Source organism: Lathamus discolor, chromosome 15 (genome assembly GCF_037157495.1).
Source record: "Lathamus discolor isolate bLatDis1 chromosome 15, bLatDis1.hap1, whole genome shotgun sequence".
NCBI lineage: Eukaryota > Metazoa > Chordata > Aves > Psittaciformes > Psittacidae > Lathamus > Lathamus discolor.
This window is the reverse complement of record NC_088898.1, coordinates 5,893,366-5,914,718: the sequence shown is the minus strand read 5'-3', so window position 1 is coordinate 5,914,718 and position 21,353 is coordinate 5,893,366. Positions and strand designations below refer to the sequence as shown.

At 45.0% G+C, this 21,353-nt stretch overlaps 1 protein-coding gene across 2 annotated transcripts; it reads left to right on the top strand.

The window, feature by feature from the left end:
- The first annotated feature begins 1,626 nt into the window (after positions 1-1,626).
- On the top strand, positions 1,627-19,429 carry LRRC8A (leucine rich repeat containing 8 VRAC subunit A). 2 transcript variants are annotated; one of them, XM_065695686.1, is made up of 4 exons: positions 1,627-1,695; positions 3,178-3,303; positions 13,048-15,211; positions 18,277-19,429. In XM_065695686.1, exons 3-4 carry the CDS (start codon positions 13,055-13,057, stop codon positions 18,550-18,552), a joined length of 2,433 nt encoding a protein of 810 aa, XP_065551758.1. In that variant the 5' UTR covers positions 1,627-1,695; positions 3,178-3,303; positions 13,048-13,054; the 3' UTR covers positions 18,553-19,429. The 2 variants fall into 2 exon arrangements, with proteins under 2 accessions (XP_065551758.1, XP_065551759.1); XM_065695687.1 differs by lacking the exon at positions 1,627-1,695 and adding an exon at positions 1,786-1,979.
- The last annotated feature ends 1,924 nt before the right edge of the window (positions 19,430-21,353 follow it).

Below are 21,353 nucleotides of genomic sequence, written 5' to 3'. Positions count from 1 at the left end.
CACCAACCTGGACCATGTTTGCCCCACCTCTAAATATGAATGATTTCTGTGCTCTTGGTTATTGCTGGGTGGTTTGAAGAGTGGGAACCAGGTGTCCATCTGAGTGTTGTGCTGTTGTGGGTGTGTGAGGAGCACGGGGTGGTTGAGCCTGGGCTCTATATAGAATCATAGAATAGTTCAGGTTGGAAAGGACCTTAAGATCATTCAGTTCCAGCCCCCCTGCCATGGGCAGGGACACCTCACACCGAACCATGGCACCCAAGGCTCTGTCCAACCTGGCCTTGAACACCACCAGGGATGGAGCACTCACAACCTCCCTTGGCAACCGATTCCAGTGCCTCACCACCCTCACAGTAAAGAATTTCCCCCTTATATCCAATCTAAACTTCCCCTGTTTAAGTTTGAACCCGTTACCCCTTGTCCTGTCACTGCAGTCCCTGATGAAGAGACCCTCCCCAGCACCCTTATAGGCCCCCTTCAGGTACTGGAAGGCTGCTGTGAGGTCTCCACGCAGCCTTCTCTTCTCCAGGCTGAACACATATATAGGATCCCTCCTCCTGCACAGGGCATGGCAGCTATAGCTTTTTACCCTTCTGTGTTTTCACAGTGGTGACACAGCTTGAATCAGGGCCTAAAGCAGGCCTGGCTTTCCTCCCTGTTCTTCCTGAGGGACAAGAAGCTGCCATCCCTCAGCACACAGACTGTCGAACAGTGTTGCTGTATATGGCATTACACTAAATCACAGAATCATGGAATTGTTAGGGTTGGAAGGGACCTCTGGAGATCATCTAGTCCATTCCCCCTGCCAAAGCAGGGACACCCAGAGCAGGTTACACAGGGACGTGTCCAGGCGGGTTCGGGATGTCTCCAGAGAGGGAGACTCCACAACCCCCCATGGCAGCCTACTCCAGTGCCCTAATGTATAGAAGTTCTTACTCATGAGGAGATGAAACTGCCTGGGGTTTAGTTTATGTCCTGTCACTGGGCACTACCGCAACAAAAGTCTGGCACCATCCTCCTGGCACCTGCCTTTGGGGTATTTATGTGCATTAATGAGATCCCCTCTCAGTCTTCTCTAGACTAACCATGCCCAGCTCCCCCAGTCTCTCCACATAAGAGAGATGCTCCAGACCCCTGATCATCCTTATGGTGCCCACTGGACCCTCTCCAGTAGTTCCTTGTCTGTTTTCTACCGAAGAGCCCAGAGCTGGCCACAGTGATCCAAACGTGGCTTCACTAGGCTTGATCATGCGTGGGTCATAAGTTTTAATAATGAGGTAAATGTGGGGTTTTTTTAATAAAAACTAATCAATTCTGGATTGCAAATCTAGATGCCACCTTCCCCTTCTCCCGCCCGCCGCTGAGGCTCCTTTAAGACGCCCACCATCTTGCGCGCTGCCCTGCACCAAGATGGCGGCCGCGCCCTCACCTTCCCCTCCCCGCCCCTGTCTCCCCTTAGGATCCCCCTCCACCATCAATGCCGCCCTGCACAAAGATGGCGGCGCCCGCTCGTCATGCCCGCTCCCAACATGGCGGCGGCTTGCTTCCCTCCTCGCTAGCAGCAGCGGGACGGGCAGATACTGCCATGGCGGGTGGGTGAGGTCAGTTCCGGGGTGTGGCCGCCGCGGTGCGGTTTAGGGGCGAACAAAAGGAGCCGGAGCCGGTGTGAGGGAGGGCGGGGGCTGCGGCGGCCAGGTGGGTGCGAGCGGGTGGCGGGGGACTGCGGCCCGGGGACGGGCGACTTCTCCCGGGTGGGGCCGCTGTGAGGGGAGCCGGGCCCCGCGGTAGCAGGGCTGTGGCGGGGGGCGCAGCCCTGAGGGGACGGCAGCGGCCAGGAGGGGCCTGAGCGCTGCCCCCCGCAGCGGCGGAGGGGCGGGTTTGCTGACTAAGTGGGCAGGCATTCCTTCCCTCCGTGCCGCCGCCATCCCTGCCCTGTCCGGCGGCGGGGCGGCTGGTGGCGAAGCCGGGGCTGGGGGCAGGTGGGTTCCTCCGAGTCTGTGGGGCGAGGCAGGGCCGTCCCGTGTGCCGAGTGTCCCCTCAGGGCACCTTGGGGCTTCGGCAACGGGGTGAAGTCCTTTATTTATGCCTGGGAGCGGTGCTGGGGAGGGAAGCTGGCTGGATTTTAATGTGTCTCTTACAGAGAGGTGTCTTTTCCGCTTCTGGAAGCCTGAGGTGGCGTGGCAGGCTTGTGGGCAGGTGGGGCTGGCGGGTGGTGCCGGGCTGTTTGGGCTTCGGGCTGGTGCTGAGGCCCTGAGAGGAGGTGGGGGAGAAGGTCAGAGAGTCCTCTCCCTTAAACGCTTCCTTTGCAGCAGTCTGTCACAGCTAAAATAGGATAGCTTTGAGTATGACAGTGCTGCTTCAAAATCTGTCAGCCCTAATGGTAACTCTGGGATCAGGAGGCATGTCGTCTTGAACATCTTCACCAGGATTGAGGTGGGTTTCTTTCCCCAGTGATTTTTCTTCCTTTTCATTTCTCTGTCGTTGACAAAATGCTTTCTGATGTTCTGCAGTCCTCTCCTACGTAGATAGGAGGATGGACGCTTGAGAGATCCCTCGGAGCTCCGGGCTGCTCCCTTGTCAGTTTTCCCATGCCCTGTGCTGACATGCAGGAAGCAAGAAGGGAAAAAAAAGCTGTTGTAATTCTCGGTGGTGGTGCTAAACTGCTGCCACTTGAAAGGGATATGTGTTGGTGGATGTGTGTTGAGAGGAAAAGGGGACAGTTCCTTGAATCCGGAATGGTTAGGAACATGATCTACATTTTCAAGTACTCCTGATGGTAGCATTAAAAAAATCAGGCTTTTTGGAGTAGGAAGTGGTAAAGCCATTCATCCTTTTTGCTATCTAAAAGGAATTGTTCTTCCAGGAGGTTAATCTATCTGTACTAGTTTAGTCTTAGTTATGACATTAATATTCAGCATCTCCTTTGGCTGGGTCTGCAATACCCGCTTTTTTGTAACTTGTTTTGGAGTGATATCTGTTACTCCAAAAAGATTCCTTCCTATGAGTTTAACTTAGCTGTTAGAGCTCTCACCATCTGTCAGGTATCAGGGAGTCTCCTGGTGACCCTCTTGAGTTGTTCCATGCTTCTTAGATAGCCTTTACCAAACTTTTACATGACATGGTCCCTCTGTAAACTTGATCCCCTCTTCTTTGCTGACAATCTCCATTTCATTTCAGGGAAGCTGTTCCCATGGCGTGTGGGGAATGCAACGGTTCAGCACCCGCTCAGGATTCAGCACGCAGGAATATCATCCACATCCAGCACAGAGAACTGAAGTGCAGATAGCAGAACCCAGCTGCAGGGTAAGGGCTACAGGCCAGCTCTTGAGTGGTAAAGCCAAAAAAATGACCAGGATACTACTTAAACATAGTTGCAAAGCACAGGACAGTGATGAGATGACTGATAAGGAGCAAGGAGGACAGGTGGTTGATCAGAGGGTGATATGGGGAGAGTAGTGGTGTGCTAATTAAGGTCTGTGAGCTCTTAGTCAGCTTAAGAATGAAAAAGAAATTGAGCATTGTCCAAAGTAAATGTAACTGTTACATATTCACCCATGCATCTAACTCTTGCCTACATAAACCCTATGTAACTAAATTGTAAATAATTGAAGGCTGTCCAATAAATGGTTTGGGGACTGTCTAAAAGGAATGTAGCTGAGAAGTAGCAAGAACTACTCGGTTTGGTGTAGGAGCTTTTCTGTTTCCTGCAGGATGATGTTTGTGTTGCTGTATAGGCATCTCCCAGGCAGTCTTTCACAGTGACCTCTCAGGAGCGTGCTGGAGAGTCACCCATGTGAGTGTCAATTAGGCAATGACAGAAACTAGTTACAAGAAACTCCCTGCTTCCTTCATCACCTTCCCTAAGATGGTGATGAAAAGTATTGCACAATTCTGTGCTTATCTTCAAGAGGAGAAATGCTCTCCAGATTGGCCATGTTCTGATCAGCTAGCTGTGCAGCATGTTGCTTCCAGAATGCAAGTATCCCTAAGACTTGTCTGATGTTCTGGTTATTGTTCGGGCGGTTCACAGATTTGTTTTTCACACTGATCCTCTCATGGTATTTGGAAGTCCTAGCTTTATTCATGTAGCTCAAAGATGATATACATAAACATTTCCTTAAAGTATACTCAAAGCCGTGTGTTGGAAGCTAGTGTTTCCATGTTTGAAATGTGGAGTGGCTGAAACCTTCCAGTGATGACTTACTGAAAGCTTTTAAATAAGCAGTGGAGGTCAAATGGATATTATGTTATTGCTTTGGGATTGGAGCAGGCTTGTTGGAGGCCTTCATTGTAATTCTTCCCATTCTAAAGAAGGAATTTGTTCAGTAGTTAACAGCACAAGTGAGTTTCATTTCCTTTTAACTTGAGCATAACCAGTGTCTAGGAAAATGGAGCTGCAATGTCAGGTGAGTGGTGGTGGAACATGGAGGAGAAAGGTTTAGGAGTTTGGTGTGAGGCTCCTTAATGGGGGTTTGTGTGTGCAGAGCTATTGTTTTGGTAATGGTTAAAAATTAATGTATTTAGCTGCAGTGTGGTGAGCTTCCTCTGAGGATTTTTTCAACAGTATTCAGAAATAGACTCGGTTTAGGATATGTACACTAATACTGAATAGGCATTCAACAGTCTTTGTGCTTTAAAGAGTATATCTTCAATGCTTCCAAGCAGCTTTTTCCTTAAACTGTTGTTGTGGCACATGTATTTTGTATTGGGGATTGAAATCCAGTTGATGTAGCTGGATTATACATGCCCCTCCTGCTGCTATGAAACTGCATTTGAAACTAAAAGCTATTCAGTCATGACCTCCCTGTTGATATAATAGTGCTTCCTTCTCTTTGTACTTCACATTGTTAATATTTACTATAAAATTACCATAGCTATTCTCAAAGCTCTTCTTGTGACATATTTGCAGGCTGTTTCTCTAGCTGCAGCCTGCCTTTGTGCGCAGTGGAGGTGTGTACTGGGTTAGTTAACAGGTTCTGCTTTAGAGTTTGGGGTTTTATAAGAGCTTGGTGATGAGAGGTTAGATGGCCTGTCTATTATTAATCAACTAATGTAGTCAGAAAATGTTCTGAGCTGGGAGTCACAGTCCCTGTTCTGAAGCTTGTGGTCCTGAAGGCAAGGCTTACAGGGTCTGGTGAATATGTGAATAGGGGCTTATTCCTTTTCTTTCTTCAGATTGAGGCTAAATATTATTGTGCTGATAGCTGATGTCTTGTTTATCTTGCTTTGCTCTTATCTGCGTCTTCTTTCATCTTAACTGGCTCATTTCTTTGAGCTTGAAAACAGCTGTGGTAACACCCATGAATTTGTGCATGTTGTGACAATCTGTCATCAATTGAGATCCTCAAAAGTTTTAGCTCACTTTGAATCTAGTGTCTTGATTTCTTAGTCTGTTGTTAGATACATCAAAGCTCTGCTCTCCACCATTTCTGTCTTTATCTGAAAATAGTTGGTTACATTTTCTTGTACAACTTCTCAATGCTGGAATTAAATGCTCAAGAGCTCTCTCCTGCAGCCTCTGAGGTTTGGTTGTTACAAGTTAACGCTGTTGCTGTCTGTATCTTAAGTAGTTACTAATAAAATTGATTCAATCACTTGCATTAGTCAGTACAAGGGAGTGTTTCATAGTGTCCTGTTGAAATAAGGCAGTTGTGCTTCTCCAAGACAAGCTCCATAGCTCTGTCCTTGAAGCATCTTTCTAATGGCAAAGAGAAAACGAATTTTGGATAGGAAGCCTGTGACCATGTACATTCATAATTTATCAGCTGACACAGACATTTTCCTCTGTTTTGTATCACTGTTGAAAGTCATCTGATAGCACTTAAATTTACATAGCTATATGACACTGACATATAGCCCCTGCTCCGATTGTCAGTGATGCTGGTAAATTCAGACTGTGTACAGTTCTGTGCAGCTGGGGCAAAATATTGTCAGAAGTCAAAAAATGTGGCAGGCCATGCCAGGTCTCCAGCGTGGATTGTTCTGATAGTGCAAATGTTCTTCCCTCTGCCTGTTAGGACATGCTTGCTGGTGTGATGGCAAGCAGAAGCTGTTGCACTAGGCTGTTAAGAATGTCTGTCTTGAATCTGACAGAAAAGGCAAACAATAGGTAGCTGGCTTAAAGATGATAAAGTGCTATCCATAGTGTAGGTGGATTATTCTTTTTCATGAGTAAAGATGTGGCCCAGTTGGTTCACTTCATCTTGTGTATCTTGTGGCTTGGGGAGGGCTGAATGAACCAACACCTGCTAGATGGTTGTGTGCGAACCAACTTACCTGGCTGTCAGTGTGGAGTTCACTGGTTGTTCCACCAAGTGAACAGTGTGAGCTTGGCAGCTGCTGTTCCACAACTTTATCCACTAGTCCAAGTGGTAAATGACCCTTTAAACCTCACATCTTCACTTCTCAATCTCTTAAGATGTGTTGTCCCACAAGGGATTTATTTTTTTTTTGTAGTGCAGAAAGGGCCTGATGTAGGGATAACGGTTGGTTGGTCAAGAGTTGGCATCTGGCTTCACTGCTGTTTATTTCTAAACAGCAAAGGACAAAATCACTTGAGGTTTTCCACCTCATGTCTTGGGCTTTTCTAATTGATCACATGGCTGTCCTTGTGCTTGGGAAGTTTTCTGAAGGGTGCCCAAAAGCAGTTCTGTTTCAGCCTCATGTTTTTTCCTTTTAATTCTGTGTGTAATAAACATGGGTGAGGAGACACAAATTCCCAGTCCCACTTCTGACCAGTAAAGCTCTTGTATTTCCTGGTTTTTGAACAAAGAACTCTGTGTCCTGCCCTTCTTTAGGATTTCAGGTGGCAGCATGCTGGGGAGGGAAGCTCTGTTCTGTTGAAAATTTACTGCAACATGTTGTAGCTCGCCAGTAATCAGGGCTATAACCTTAACAGCATCAAGGTTTTTCTTTCCCTTATCTACCTCTGATGCTGTTAGCACATGAACAACTCCCTCAATCTCTGAGCTTCTGAGAGGTAAGAAATTATCATAGCAGTGCTTGACCTCTGCTTTGCAGTCCCCAGTCTTAGAAGGAAATGAAAATTAAGAGTATGTGTAGTGGAAGCTAAAGAGTTGCAGGATCCAACACAAAATGTCTACTTCCAACATCCATGTCTACTTGTCTAAAACTGTATTATAAGACAGCCTCACTTGAAAGCTGCATGCCTCTAAAGGTGAGGAGGACTTCCCTGATTTTGGGAAGGTCCTGGAAGCAAGGCTGGAAACTTAAATTCTTGTGCATGTCATGAGATCTTGCGTGTAGTCCTATTTTGCTAGTAGCTCCATTAGTAACAGAATGGCCAGCAGAAAGAAGGAGGCTGAATAAAGTATTCAGCAAGTGATGAGTCAAGCTGACAAACTAGCCAGTGAAACAGAACAGCAATGTTGTTTCTGTTCACTTTGCCCCTAGCTGGATATCCTGGCCAGCTGTTGCAGGCAGGAATTTCAAGCACTGCTCAGCCAGATGTCTGTCAAGAAGTCAATCTTCACTTGTTTAGGTTGGATGGTTTAGGATATAGAGGAATCCTCCAAATTAGAGGGTGTTTGCTCCTGCAGCAGTTGTTCTGTTAATACCTTGTTAAATACCACATGGGTCCTGAGGTTTGTGGAAGGCATTCATACTCTCAGTTCTCTCAGCCTTTATCTAATAAAGTACATGTTTCTTTATGATGTCTCTGTCAGCCAGATAGGTTTAATCTTGTTTCTGACTGGCTTTACTATTTAGGTGTGGTGTGCTCAGAATGTCCCTGTTCTTCTAACATGCGTGATTATCTTTCTCCTCCAGGTGTGTCTAGTAAAACATAGGATTAGTACTTGGTGATGCTTATGGTTGGCTGAAGTCTGGGTAGGTTTGGCAGGCTGGTTATGTAAGTCTGAAACTGCTGTTTCTTCTGTTGTATCAGCCTGTTCGGCGTTAATGGTGAGGCTGAGCTGCACATTGTAGGTAGGTGCCCAGCAGGCTAAGGCAGGGCAATAGGAGTTTATGGTGGGATGTAAACCTGGATCCAGGTGAACCTGCAGGGATTGAAGAGGTATTTAGTATCTAAACATAGAATGTGCAGAGATTTCAGGAGCATATTTATTTAGGCTGGATTGATCATGCTATATGATGATGAAGCTTTGGCGTACAGATCTTTCCCTGTACATTCTCAGATATTGCTGCTATAAAGGATGGGCTTATTTTACAATTTTTTTTATAATGGGTATGAATTATAGTGCTTGAAGTACTGCTGCTTTGGTGTACCCTCGAAGATCAAGTCATTTCTTGGAGGTGAGGGACTGCTCAGGGGCTGTGTGGTAGCTGGGAGAGTACTGTGGAATGTGAAAGCTGAAACACCTCCGAGACAAACACTTTAATAATATTTTGTTTCCCCCTCTGTGTGATACCTAAAGTCTGCCTGTTTAATTATACCTTTGGAAAACTTCCTTATGCTCCTGATCAAGTTGACAGGAGGTTATGCAGAGATGTTCCTACCTGTCAGCTTATGCAAATTTTGTGAAATCAACTTGTCTTTAAACTTGAACAAAGCACTCTTTCAAAACCTAGGTATTGATTCCTTCCATGCAACAGTTGACTGTATCATAAGCAAATTGCCTGTTTCTGAGCACCGAGAAGTTCTGCAACATGAGGTGTACAAGGAGGACCTTGGATCCTTCTTCACCACAACTGCTCTGGCACCGTACTTCTTTTACAGTTACGTCTGTTCCTGTCCATGAAGTCCTTCACTCAGTTCATGTGTTCTGTGATCCACCTTTAGTGGGGCTGCATGACAGAAGTATCTTAACAAATGAAGCTTCTTTACTGTAAACACTTTCCTGCTGACAAAGCATGCTGGAGTTCAACTCCTGAGTTCAAGCAGAAGCTTGGATGCTCTGCAGTATGCCTTCTGGTCCTGTGGAGCTTGATTGTCTTGGTCACAAGGAAAGTAACTATTTTTGGCCAGCTGTCTTCACACAAGGTTTATTCCTAGTCTTATGCCAGAATAATATCCTCCATGTAAATTGTTCTGTTCTGCTGCCTGTGTGCTTGTTGGGAGAGTCTGTGTTCCAGCTACCTACTTGGTTTCTGTATAGTGGTTGGGATCACAGTCTTGATGGGAAGAATCCCACCATGCAGGGTATTGTCGAGTGACAGAGATGGCACCTAAGAATCTGACTTCTTGCAATGAGTCTGATGTTGTCATCAACCCCATTAGCAAAACTGCTTGCTCTAATCCAGAAGGGAGAGTGTTGCAACAAGAATCACATTCTAAAATGATTGCAAAATGGTGTCCACAAAATAAAGATGATGTTTGCATCTTGATGCGGAACAGTCTTTCAGGATCTAGAAATGAATTGCATGCATGGGAAATCTGGATGAGGAAGGATGCAACTTTCTCACCTGCCTTCTTAAGTTTTTGGTGGGCAATTTTCCTTTTTATTGCAGATTCTGGGACTAAGGCAGACATGGCAAATTCCAGCTTCTGTAGAGGTGGCCCCAGTTTAATTGTTCTTTTTTTGGGACTTGAACAGAGTCTCTACTCTTACCAGGAGGAGTGGGGACTTTGTGAATATCCCTTTCTTCTTCCAGTGACCCCATCATTGTTAGTGGAAGGCAGATTTCCTGCTCCACCCTACCGGGGTTTAATTGCTGACACTGAGCTGTACTAGGCCATCATGGGACTCTTGGATGACTTTTTTTTTTAGCTGTCTTGGAGGTCCACAATGTAAAGGAAAATTTCCTTCCCCATGTAACTAGTAAATAGAATTAGGGAGCTTGCTGTGCTGGTTTTTTTCTGGTTTCCTTCCTAGCTATCTTGAGATACAAATCAAAGTAAGCACAAGGTTGATTTCTTGTGAGAAGAAATTAGGCATTTCCTGGATTGGACAAAGCTAGCAACCCAGCACTACAGTTGAATTCCTGAAGAGATCCAATTCCTGAAGAGATCATCTCTATTTCAGTTACTTCTAGGAGTAACTATGAAAGGCCTTGACAATTCCTGCAGAAGTTTCCCTACCAAGAGTGATGAAGTTCTGGAGGGAGGAGGAAAGAGATAAATAAATGTGTATTTTCTCAGTCGTTGTGGAGTAGGAGGAGTAAGGAATTGTTTACATAGGGACCAGTTTTTATAAACAACATTAGTGTTTTCACTGCATGTTCCTGAAAAGAGGATCTTCTTGCACAATGTTTATGGAGGGCAGTGAATGGTATGGAAGCATTTGTTACCTCTTAGATGTAGTTTAGAAGGAATCGCTACAAAAGCTTTCCATCACATCTGGCAAGAGTGTGTGAGAAAGACGTGTACTTGCTGGGAGACTGCTGTTGGATTCTCATGGAGCCTTAAGGTCCTGCATAGCAAGACCTCTGCTCTCAAAGCCTCCTCTGGGTTATGAGTCTGGGAGAGCTGAAGCTGTGCTGACCTGCAAGCATAGCTGGATTTCAGAAGCTAAGCCATGTCAAAGTTAACTGTTCTAGCAGATAACTGCAGTAGCCTTTTTGCAAAGCTTTCCAGGCTTTCTCTTATTTGGACTGTAGAAGTGCAGGACTCTGCTCCCTCAGTCTGGTTATGGTGGGAGGGTTGCAGAAGGTTGCAGAGGGTGACAGAGAGGGCAAGTTGTTCTTGTCTTGTTTGTTTTTCCTTGTAGTCCAGCAGTATGTCAGTGGTCCTGCGCTGGCTCTGAAACTTTCCAGTAGCTGAACTTCCTGGTTTCTCTATGAATTGTCTTGTTTTCCTAGCCTGATGTAATAGGGTCCTAACAAAACAAAGTGCACACACAAGAAATCATGTATATATCCTGATTTGGTGCCTCTAAAGAGCTGCTGTCAGTATTGATTAAAGGCATGTGCCAGAGCTTTGAACTCTCCTGCAAAAAAATACAGATATGAAATGGGTTCTGACTTTGAATTTTCTTCTCTATGTAGACTAACTGAGGAGACATATGTCACCAGGAGCTGTAATTTGTGAAGCTGTTCAACTGCTGCCTTCATTTGCAGTGTTCTGGAGTGCAGGGGCTGTACTGTTTACCCTGGAATTAGTATTTCTGTAGTGTGCGCAGGCAGCTCTTCTCAAATGTATCTTGCAAATAGATTCTCTTCTCTCTGAGGTGGAGGTATTCAGAGAAGGAAGCTGAGGCATGGCTGAAAAGCCTTGCAGCAAACAAGCATCAGGACTTGGAGGGGGGCTCTAAACATCTTTGTCACTCCTCTTATTCTTGGTGCTCAGGTGCTGTTCAGAAGTTTTGCCTGTTCTTCCCTCTCCCTGTGAATGTGTAAATCCTCTTGCCCTAATCTGCTCAATACAATCTGTTCTGCAGAGACATGCCAGCCACCTCACTAGTGCTCTGCAGCCAGGATAGTAGTTTCTTCTGACAGTGCTGTATATAGCTATTTTCATCCCTTGTTTCTGCATCCTGTACCAGGTTTGTTGTTTGTTCACTTGTTGATAAATCAGTAGATTTGCTGTTCTACTTGTTTTTCTGAGGTTCTAGAACAGGTAATGCCTTTTCTCCTCACAATTCCTTGCTCCAAAAACCCCCAAAATAATAATTTGCTTGTAGAGTTACCCCAGTCTGTCTTTTGGACTAATGTGGTGTTGAAACTGGATGGGCAGAAGGGCAAACACTTCTTCAGAGATCACTGTCATCTTTCAATCTACCACCTCTAGTCGCTTGCAGCCTTAGTGAGTAGCACTAGGTCATATCTGGCATTTTACCACTTACTGTTGTAAGCGGCAAACCAGGGACTGCAGTTCTGTATTTAGTGTCTCTGGGGAATGTGGTGGTTTTTGAGTTCATATTAGGTAGGGCTTCCTTTGCAGTTCTGTGCTGAAAGTTCATTGTATGTGCAAACTTGAATTCTACCAAAGTAGGTGGTGTAGGAACTGGTTAGAGGAAGCTTTCTCCCATCCAGTGCTATGTAGAAACCTGGTGTCAACCCTGCAGAATCCCCAGGACTTGCTGACACTGTCTGCACAAATGATATCTTGTGGGTTGGGAAAACATGATTGAATGTTGTCCTACTTCTGAACTTTGTTAGCAAGTATGTGTTATTACCTCTTTTTCACCTTCGTTAGAACAAGTTATGATGACTTTATGTTCTTGGCTTTTGTTGCCTGTCAGATATGGGAATTTTGTGAGCTCAGTTATCCATGGATCAGCCTGGCTTCCGGGTGTTCTCTGGCTTGCTGAACAGTGTGCTTGGCTTCATCTGGAAGTCTGAAGGACAGAACGAGCACTGCCATAAGGCCTCTGCTTCCCAGAACCTTTTGATTTCCTTTGACACTTAAATCCCAGCTGAGATGAGCTCAAGGTGGGAGGGGTTGGTCAGGGAAGTAAATTCTTTCAAGTCTGTCTCCCCTTTCGTCTAATTCTGAAGTAAATAAGGCAAAGAGCAGCTGTCACAGGATTTCAGTACTGAATCTGTCAGAGGACATGTAACTAATCTTTCCTGGCGAATGCAAAGGAGGAAAGCCAAAACTACTTACATGGAAGGAAAAAATCATCATATCAGGCAACCTTGTTTCCTTTTCCAGCTTGCTTTATCAGTGTAATGTTGAGTTGCATCAATGAAGTAGTTCTAGGAAATACAACCGTTATAAGTAAATGCTCTTCCTTGCTCCTGGAGTTTGAGAACTACACAAATACAGGCTTATTTTCTAGCTCTTTTATCACTTCTAGCAGTGTTGGCAAACTCTTTCATCCCTGAAATAAAATCCCTAGATAAACTAGTAAACTACCAAATACTGGTCTGGCCAAGATAGCTTAAGTCTGTCCTGTGCGCTTTTCTTGAAGTGTGGATGTCTTGCCTCACAGACTGCTAATGATAAGTAACAGTTCTGATGTTTTGTGACTATTCATCTGTCAGGGAAGACAGCAGCAAACCACCCTTGGCTGTAACAAATTACTTGCAAGAAGACTCATTTATTTGTCTCCAAGTGACTTGAAATTGGGTCTCATCTAATTCCAGTCTTGCTGTGCCAGCCCTTACCATGATTTTCTGGATGCTCTATTGAAAAGCGGAACTAAACAGTTCAAGCTTGTAATGCTGCTTCTGGTTTCCTTTCAGGTGAATCATGATTCCAGTCACTGAGTTGCGCTACTTTGCTGATACTCAGCCCGCGTACCGCATCCTGAAGCCATGGTGGGACGTCTTCACCGACTACATCTCCATAGTGATGCTGATGATTGCAGTGTTTGGAGGGACACTTCAGGTCACCCAGGACAAAATGATTTGTCTGCCCTGTAAATGGATTACCAAAGACACTTGCAATGACTCAGTCAGAGGCTGGACAGCTGCAACCCCAGAGCGTACCTACTATAACTCCAGTCTTGTTCCCTCCACTGATATAGGACCTACGGGGATACAATATGATTTGGACCGGCACCAGTATAACTATGTGGATGCGGTGTGTTATGAGAACCGTCTTCACTGGTTTGCCAAGTATTTTCCTTACCTGGTGCTGCTACATACTCTCATCTTTCTGGCATGTAGCAACTTCTGGTTCAAATTCCCAAGGACCAGCTCCAAGCTGGAGCACTTTGTGTCTATTTTGCTTAAGTGTTTTGACTCTCCATGGACAACAAGGGCATTATCTGAGACAGTGGTGGAAGAGAGTGATACCAAGCCAGCATTTGGGAAAATGAATGGCTCAATGGACAAGAAATCCTCCACAGTGAGTGAGGATGTGGAAGCCACTGTTCCCATGCTGCAGAGAACAAAGTCTCGAATTGAGCAAGGGATTGTGGACCGGTCTGAGACTGGTGTCTTGGACAAGAAGGAGGGTGAACAGGCCAAAGCACTCTTTGAGAAAGTGAAGAAGTTCCGCACGCATGTGGAAGAGGGAGATATAGTTTATCGCCTGTACATGAGACAGACCATCATCAAAGTGATCAAGTTCATTCTGATCATCTGCTATACTGTTTACTATGTTAACAACATAACCTTTGACGTTGACTGTAAAGTGGACATTGAGAGCTTGACTGGCTACAGGATGTACCGCTGTGCTCACCCTTTGGCCACTCTCTTCAAGATTCTGGCCTCTTTCTACATCAGCCTGGTGATATTCTATGGCTTGGTCTGCATGTACACACTCTGGTGGATGTTGAGGCGATCACTCAAGAAATATTCCTTTGAGTCCATCCGGGAGGAGAGCAGTTATAGTGACATCCCTGATGTGAAAAATGATTTTGCTTTTATGCTCCATCTGATTGATCAGTATGACCCACTCTACTCCAAGCGCTTTGCTGTCTTTCTGTCAGAGGTGAGTGAGAACAAACTGCGGCAGCTGAACCTCAACAATGAGTGGACTTTGGAGAAGCTGCGCCAGAGGATCACCAAGAACTCCCAGGATAAGCTGGAACTGCATCTTTTCATGTTGAGTGGCATCCCTGACACAGTTTTTGACCTCATTGAGTTAGAGGTCTTGAAGCTGGAGCTTATCCCTGATGTCACTATTCCTCCAAGCATTGCTCAGCTCACCAGCCTTAAGGAACTGTGGCTCTACCACACAGCTGCCAAAATTGAAGCTCCAGCACTTGCCTTCTTAAGGGAGAATTTGAAATCTCTCCACATCAAGTTCACAGACATTAAGGAGATTCCTCTTTGGATCTATAGCCTGAAGACACTAGAGGAGCTTCATTTGACAGGGAATTTGAGTGCTGAAAACAACCGGTACATTGTGATAGATGGCTTGAGGGAACTGAAGAGGCTGAAGGTGTTGAGGTTGAAGAGTAACCTCACCAAGCTGCCGCAGGTGGTGACAGATGTTGGTGTACATCTTCAGAAGCTTTCCATCAACAATGAAGGCACCAAGCTTATTGTTCTCAACAGCCTTAAGAAAATGGTCAACTTGACAGAGCTTGAGCTGATCCGTTGTGACTTGGAACGCATTCCTCACTCTATCTTTAGCCTCCACAATCTGCAGGAGATAGACCTGAAGGACAATAACCTAAAGACCATTGAGGAAATCATCAGCTTCCAGCACTTACATCGTCTCACTTGCCTTAAATTGTGGTACAACCACATTGCCTACATCCCCATGCAGATAGGCAACCTAACCAACTTAGAACGCCTTTACCTGAATCGTAACAAGATAGAGAAGATCCCCACCCAGCTCTTCTATTGCCGGAAACTTCGCTATTTGGATCTCAGCCACAACAACTTGACTTTTATTCCACCGGATGTTGGACTTCTTCAAAACCTGCAGAATCTGGCTGTGACAGCCAACAGGGTGAGTGAGCAAGGAGCTGAGTGCTCCTGTGTGAGTAAAAGCAACTCTGGCACTTGTTACCTGTGTGTTTGAACGTGCTGTAATGGTGTGTTAAATCCTCCTGGCACTGCTATTCTATTTAAATTCCCAAGCTTTAGTTTCTCTCTGAGGAGTTTATCTAAGGCAAAACATTGCAAATAACTCCAGGGTCTTTGAGCAGCCCTTGCTCTGTAGCATTTCTTCTAAGCGTCTTTTGGAGACTGTTTGGAAATCCTGGCTGTCAGTTGTTCCTCTGCAGTTGGAAGCTTGTAGTCTCTAGACTGACATCAGTTTTGGGATTAAAATAGAGATCTGAGAAACTGTAGTCTTAATCTAGAACTAGGCACTTGAGCCAATGTACTTCAGCCGTGTACATACACCGTGGCAGCAGCCATCTAGGGCAGTACATGTGTGGCTTAATGTGACTTTGGAGAGAGCAAAACAATCTTCTGCAGTGTCCTTACTGGGGCAGAGTGAGCTAAACCAGGTTTATCAGGATGTGTGTGAACTGTGGCAATTCCTTGATTTTTCAGAAGGGAGGAAATATAATGGCACCTTGCTGTGCCTCGGCATGATGTCTGTGGATTTTCTTGTGTAATCCCAGATAGGTTAAGTCTAAGCCTGAACTGTTTAAGTCTGTCTAAGCACAGGGCAGGTTAGAGGGGATGACCAAGTGTGCTATGCTACCTGATTACCACAAGTTGTTTCTTGGCTTGTGTTGGAGGGTGTTTATTTGCTTAAAGTAAACTGTACCCGTGTTTTTTCCTGAATCTTTGCCTGTGTTTGGGACTAAGGAGACTTCATTTACTATGTGTATCACAGAGGTCAGACTGTGACTGCACAGATGTTCTGAGCTGACTGGCTTGTCAAAGCTTTCATTCATTCTGTCTGCAAATTCCTGGGAGGCTTTCTCTTGCAGTTTATTACCACCTGGAGTTGCAAAAGGCTGTAACATAACTACAAATTACAGACAGATCTAATTAGTGGCTTTTGGGTTCTTCTGGGAACATGCAATAGAATTGTCCTGGAGCAGTCCTGATTTTCACTGCCATATATCAAGATTCTTAGTGGTGTTGGCAAGGTGTATTAATAACTGAACATTGTCAAATTGCCTGTAAGAGGCAGACAGAGCAGCTGCAGTATGAATTGGCTTTTCACAGGGGAAATGCTCTCAGATCAGGGATTTAATTGCTAATGCAGTACAGTGTTACAGAGAGTTACTAAAACTCCAGCCAGCATTTTGAAGTTAGTGTCTGGAAGTTCATTTCTGTGTTGTGCCACTGAAAAGTAGTGTCAGACAAGCAACAGCCGTTTGGCTATCCCAGTTTAGTTATTGCTCACTTGGCTTTCCCAGCACTAACAGACTGGATGACTGTGCCTCTGTTTGTATGGGTGCCTGAAGCTCTGGTAAACTTCCTGGTATGCACGCATTGTTTCCTATTAAATTAAAAGCCAAACTACTTTCTTGGGACAAGTGGGGCTGATAGGGGCAGTTTCTGAGGATGTCATTAACCAAAAATGAGGGAGTCTTAAAGATTCTTAAGATACTGTTCAGAATGCAGGCAATTCTGCACCATTATCTTCTGGCAACCTTCATTGCAGAGCTTTCTGAGGGTTAATCTGCAGTGTATCCTCTGCAGTTTTGGGGTGGAGCATCTCTTGGATTAAAGGAGTTGGAGGCAGCTCCATTTTCTGCAGCATAGTGTGGCACCACCCATTTCTGAAAAAGATGCTAATGCAACAGGAAGGCTGCAGCAGCCTTCTCTCCAGTCTGTTCTGAAGCAGAAGGGGGTGAGGACCCAGTTAAACAGTTAAGTTGCTTGCAGCCTCTGCAGGTGCCACAATTGCCCTTCAGCTCTAACAGCCTGGTTGCTTACAGTAAACAGTGACAGCAAGAAACACAAGCACTGGTAGGACTGGCATTGCCAATGTCCTCTCCTCTGTCAGCAGTCTTAGCAAATAGAGACTTTTCTATTTGGCTGGTACTGGTGTGTACCATTCTGGGAAGCAGGCTGTATTATAGCACATTGCTTCCTTCCTAAACCAATACTTGTCCCTTAAATAACACCATTATTTTCAAGAGGCTGTGATCATTTGATTGCATGTTGCTGTTTGCAAAACACTCAACAGTAACAGTAACAATGACTGAAGTGTCTTTCATTGGTCTGGTTTCATTTTGGCTTTTCGTTGGAGTCCGTCTCATTCAGAACTAATTTTGCCCTGAATGATATCATGCATAATTTAAGTCTTTAAAAAAGGACATGGTTGCACTTAAAGACAAATGATAGCCTCCAAGTTGAGACTTGGAATTAAGGGGAGGATACTGAATTGGTACATGTAGTTTCTAGCCTGGTGTTGGTTAAGCCATATTGTTTTCCTAGAAATTCTTTGGGAGGATTGGATTATTAAAATAAGCCTTACTAAATTAGTGACTCATGGATACATGAAGGTGGTGATGCCTTCATGGGCTTTTGTTGCATTTTGTTAAAAAGACCCCTTTGGTGCTTTGCAACATTTCAAAGCCTGAGAGAAATGATGGAAGAATAGTCCCAGTTCTCAGGGCCTGGAGACTGTACTCATGTAGCCTTTGCTCTTATTACAGCCAAACTAAGAGTCCTGACTAAATCCAGTCTTTAGGGTGTTCAGTATAATGTACTATGGCTGTATAAAGCAAAGGAGCTATGATGTAATAATGGTATAAAGGGTTTGGGATGGAAAGAGCATGTGACAGTATAAGCCAGCTGTGAGCAGGTTTCTGGTTGTCTAGCTGTGTCCTTGGTGATGTCTTCTGCTTTAGCCACCATCATTGGTGATCTCTAATGCAGTGTCTGAAAGAGGAATTCATACAGTCATGGTGTAGTGACTTTTACTATGGGAACAGTCCTGATGGTTGAAAGCAGGAGCTCACTTGAGGGAGAAGCGGATGATCAAAACCAAGTGCTCTGCAAACCTTAAGCATTGCATGGGCTTCTAGGTCTCTCATGAGCATGTCTTCTGCTGGTGACTTAGCCTTTGATTGACTGATTGATTTGATTTGATTTTTCCAGATTGAGAGTCTCCCACCAGAGCTGTTCCAGTGCAGGAAGCTGAGAACATTGAACCTGGGAAACAATGTGTTGCAGTCACTTCCATCTCGGGTTGGAGAGCTGACAAACCTGTCACAGATAGAACTACGAGGGAACCGCTTGGAGTGCCTGCCTGTGGAGCTGGGGGAATGTCCTCTTCTGAAACGTAGTGGGCTTGTGGTAGAGGAGGACCTGTTCAACACACTGCCCTTGGAAGTCAAAGAGCGTCTGTGGAGGGCAGACAAAGAGCAAGCTTGAACCCCTGAAAAAAAGGGAAAAGCCTCTGACCAACTAGAAGGAAACAAAAGGCCATTCCAGTCCCTTTTTCCCCAGATCCTTCCCTTTCTCCCCTCTGATCACTACCAGACTAGCCAAGGAGTCCCTGAATAAACATGACTCTGAGGCTGCTTCTTGCCTCAGATGCAGGATGGGGAAAGCTTAGGATCAGGATGAGGATCAAGACAGATTAGTTGGCCTCTGAGCAAAGGCCTGTGGGAATAGGAGGTGTTGCTGTTCTGCTGGACAGGAAGTAGGATGAGGTGGATGGTGCTGTTGAGAAGAAATGATCTTTGAATGGAGGAGAAAATGAAATGTGGGGATTGCTGCATTGCTCCAGATAGGGCTTATACATGTCAGGGACTGAGTGTTCAGTGTCTTGCAAGCAAAGATCAAGAGACTAGGAAACCTCTTGAATCTCCATCTCTGTGACACTTGGTACTGTCCCCTGACTCAAAGATTCAGTCAGTGAAGCCCTGCAGTGGGGTGGAATGGGATACAGACAGCTCACTTGATCTTGATGCTGGCATTAGGATTTGGGGGCTAAGTTTCTCCCAGTCATGAGCTTGAATGCAGGATTTTATTTTTTTTTTTTTAACTAATATTTTTCCCCTTTGCACTCCCCACCTTCTCCTCTGCCTCTGGAGAAGGAGCCAGACACCCCAAACTCCACCTTAAATGTAAGATTGCACTATTTTAACACTTTCAAGTCACTTGTGCTGATGAGTGGATCACGCTCCATTCTTCAGCTGATGCGCTGGAGGCACTAACTGACATAATTCCAGAGCTTTATCCTGTTCTGAAGTGTATGGTTATAGTGCAAGTGGGAGAAGATCTGGATAAAAAGCAGTTGGACTGTCTGATCTGTTCTCCCCAGAGCACTGAGTTGCTTCAGGACCTGGCTTTTAAGGTTTTTAAGCTACTTTTAAATTCCTGGTATTTTGTCACATATCAAATATGAACATAGGACTGGCCGGTGTGCTGGGGTCTCTCCTGGGGTTGGTGGTGTTAGTAAAGAGGGACACCCAAGTTTCTCTGCACCTCTTGCCCCCTCTTCCTCCTCTGAAGTTGTTAGAGGCTTTGCCGGTGTTTTTCATGAATGCAGTCTCCAGATCTGCTTGATTGTTCTTTACTGTTGTCTTCCTCACTTCAACAACCATCAGGTCCTGTGACATCTCTTGGCCTAAATAAGAGGCTAATGCTGATTGAACCTGGTGCTGGAAAAGAAACCTGCCCTCCTATTTCTTCCCCTTTTCATTCCCTCAAGTGTTAAGGAGTGGTATGAGAATCCTCTGTGGTCTGAGCTCTTCTAGATCCCTGGGACAGAGCAGCCTTTATTGAAACAAGTCTGACCTGTTTGGTATTGTCTGACCAAAAAAAAAACCCCAAGCTTCTGCACTTGCAGAGGTAGATAACTTGTAATAGCTACTGATAATCATGTCCTTAAGGTGGAGTGGTTAAGGTATGCAAATGACAATACAATACACCCTAAGTCTGCTCTTTTCCATCAGAAGGAAGAGGAGGCTTATGGACCTGCAGGTCCTGGTTGTAATACTCTGCATCAGAACAACAGGTTGGCTCCAAGGTGGAGTGCTGCAAGCTGAGGCACAAGAAGTTTGGAGGCCTCCTGTGTATACAAAAGGGGGGAAACTGCAGCCATCTCCAGAGTGGTTCCTGGACAAGCTGCCAGCAAGTGCCCTGGCTTGGCAAATTGTGGTGATCCCTTGGATGCTGGGGCAATAAGGCACGCTGTGGCTTTCTTCATCAGATGTAAGATATGAAATATATATATACAAAACATGCTGAAACCATGAACAATGTTAACTGGGCTCTGGATTTGTTGATGTTCAGATGCTTAAATAAAGCTACATTAAAATCCAGGAGATCTGTTTATAAAACTGCTTTTAAGAAAGATGCAAATTTTGCTTTCGTTAGTCCATTCGTTGTGAGAAGTTTAAACAGGCCAGGGAAAAATATAATTGAATCTCTGTATCTGGGAGGCAGGGTACTGTAAAAGCTCTTTTTGTTTCTAACAGGGTTAGCGTCTTGAAATTGTGTTAGAGATGGGGCCACTGCTGAAAGGATGGGGAAGTATTGATGCTGATGCTTATTGGATTGTACCTCTTCTATTTGCATGAGCATTTTGGATCAACAGGGAGGACAGAAATTGCTAGATGGGCTTAATGCTTCTGAAATAAACCAGGAATGGTGTCAGGCTTAACTACAGTACTACTGTTTTCCAGTCAGTTCCTTCTGGTGGGTGTTGGGGCTGTTTGGATGGTGAAGGAAACATCTTCCTTCCTCCCCTTTCTCTGTGCCAAAAGATAGGTCTGGAGAGTAATGGCTACTGAACAGAGGCTTGAACTCTCCTATGTATTCAAGACTACTGGTTAACTGGTTTACAAAATGTGTTTTACACTAGGCAGGACTGAAAGGGCAAAGCACTTCACAAGATTTTCACCTAGCTTACAGGAGCAGACATTCTTCTGTATGTCTACATAATAGATGAGTGCATTGACTCTTGATTCCAGGTGTGGTCTTAGTTATACAAACTAAACTTTACACAGATAGATTAGAAGTTTCAATAAGCAGCTCCTGAAAGTCTGCTGCAGTGCTTTTAGAAGCTTGCAAGCCTCCTGAACTGCCATGTATGTCCATAGGACAAGTGGACAATAGGCTATTCTGCTAGAAGTGAGAGACCATCTCTTAACTTCTGATCAAATAACAGAGCTATACTGCTGCTGCTTGCTGTGTAGACTGCCCTACGCCTGAGGTCTGTAAAG

What these genes read in the sequence shown, in the direction of transcription:
- LRRC8A (XM_065695686.1), top strand. Translation starts at nt 13,055, where the DNA reads ATGATTCCAGTCACTGAGTTGCGCTACTTTGCTGATACTCAGCCCGCG. An exon ending in TGGCTGTGACAGCCAACAGG is followed by an intron (nt 15,212 to 18,276) that starts GTGAGTGAGCAA and finishes TGATTTTTCCAG; the next exon opens with ATTGAGAGTCTCCCACCAGA.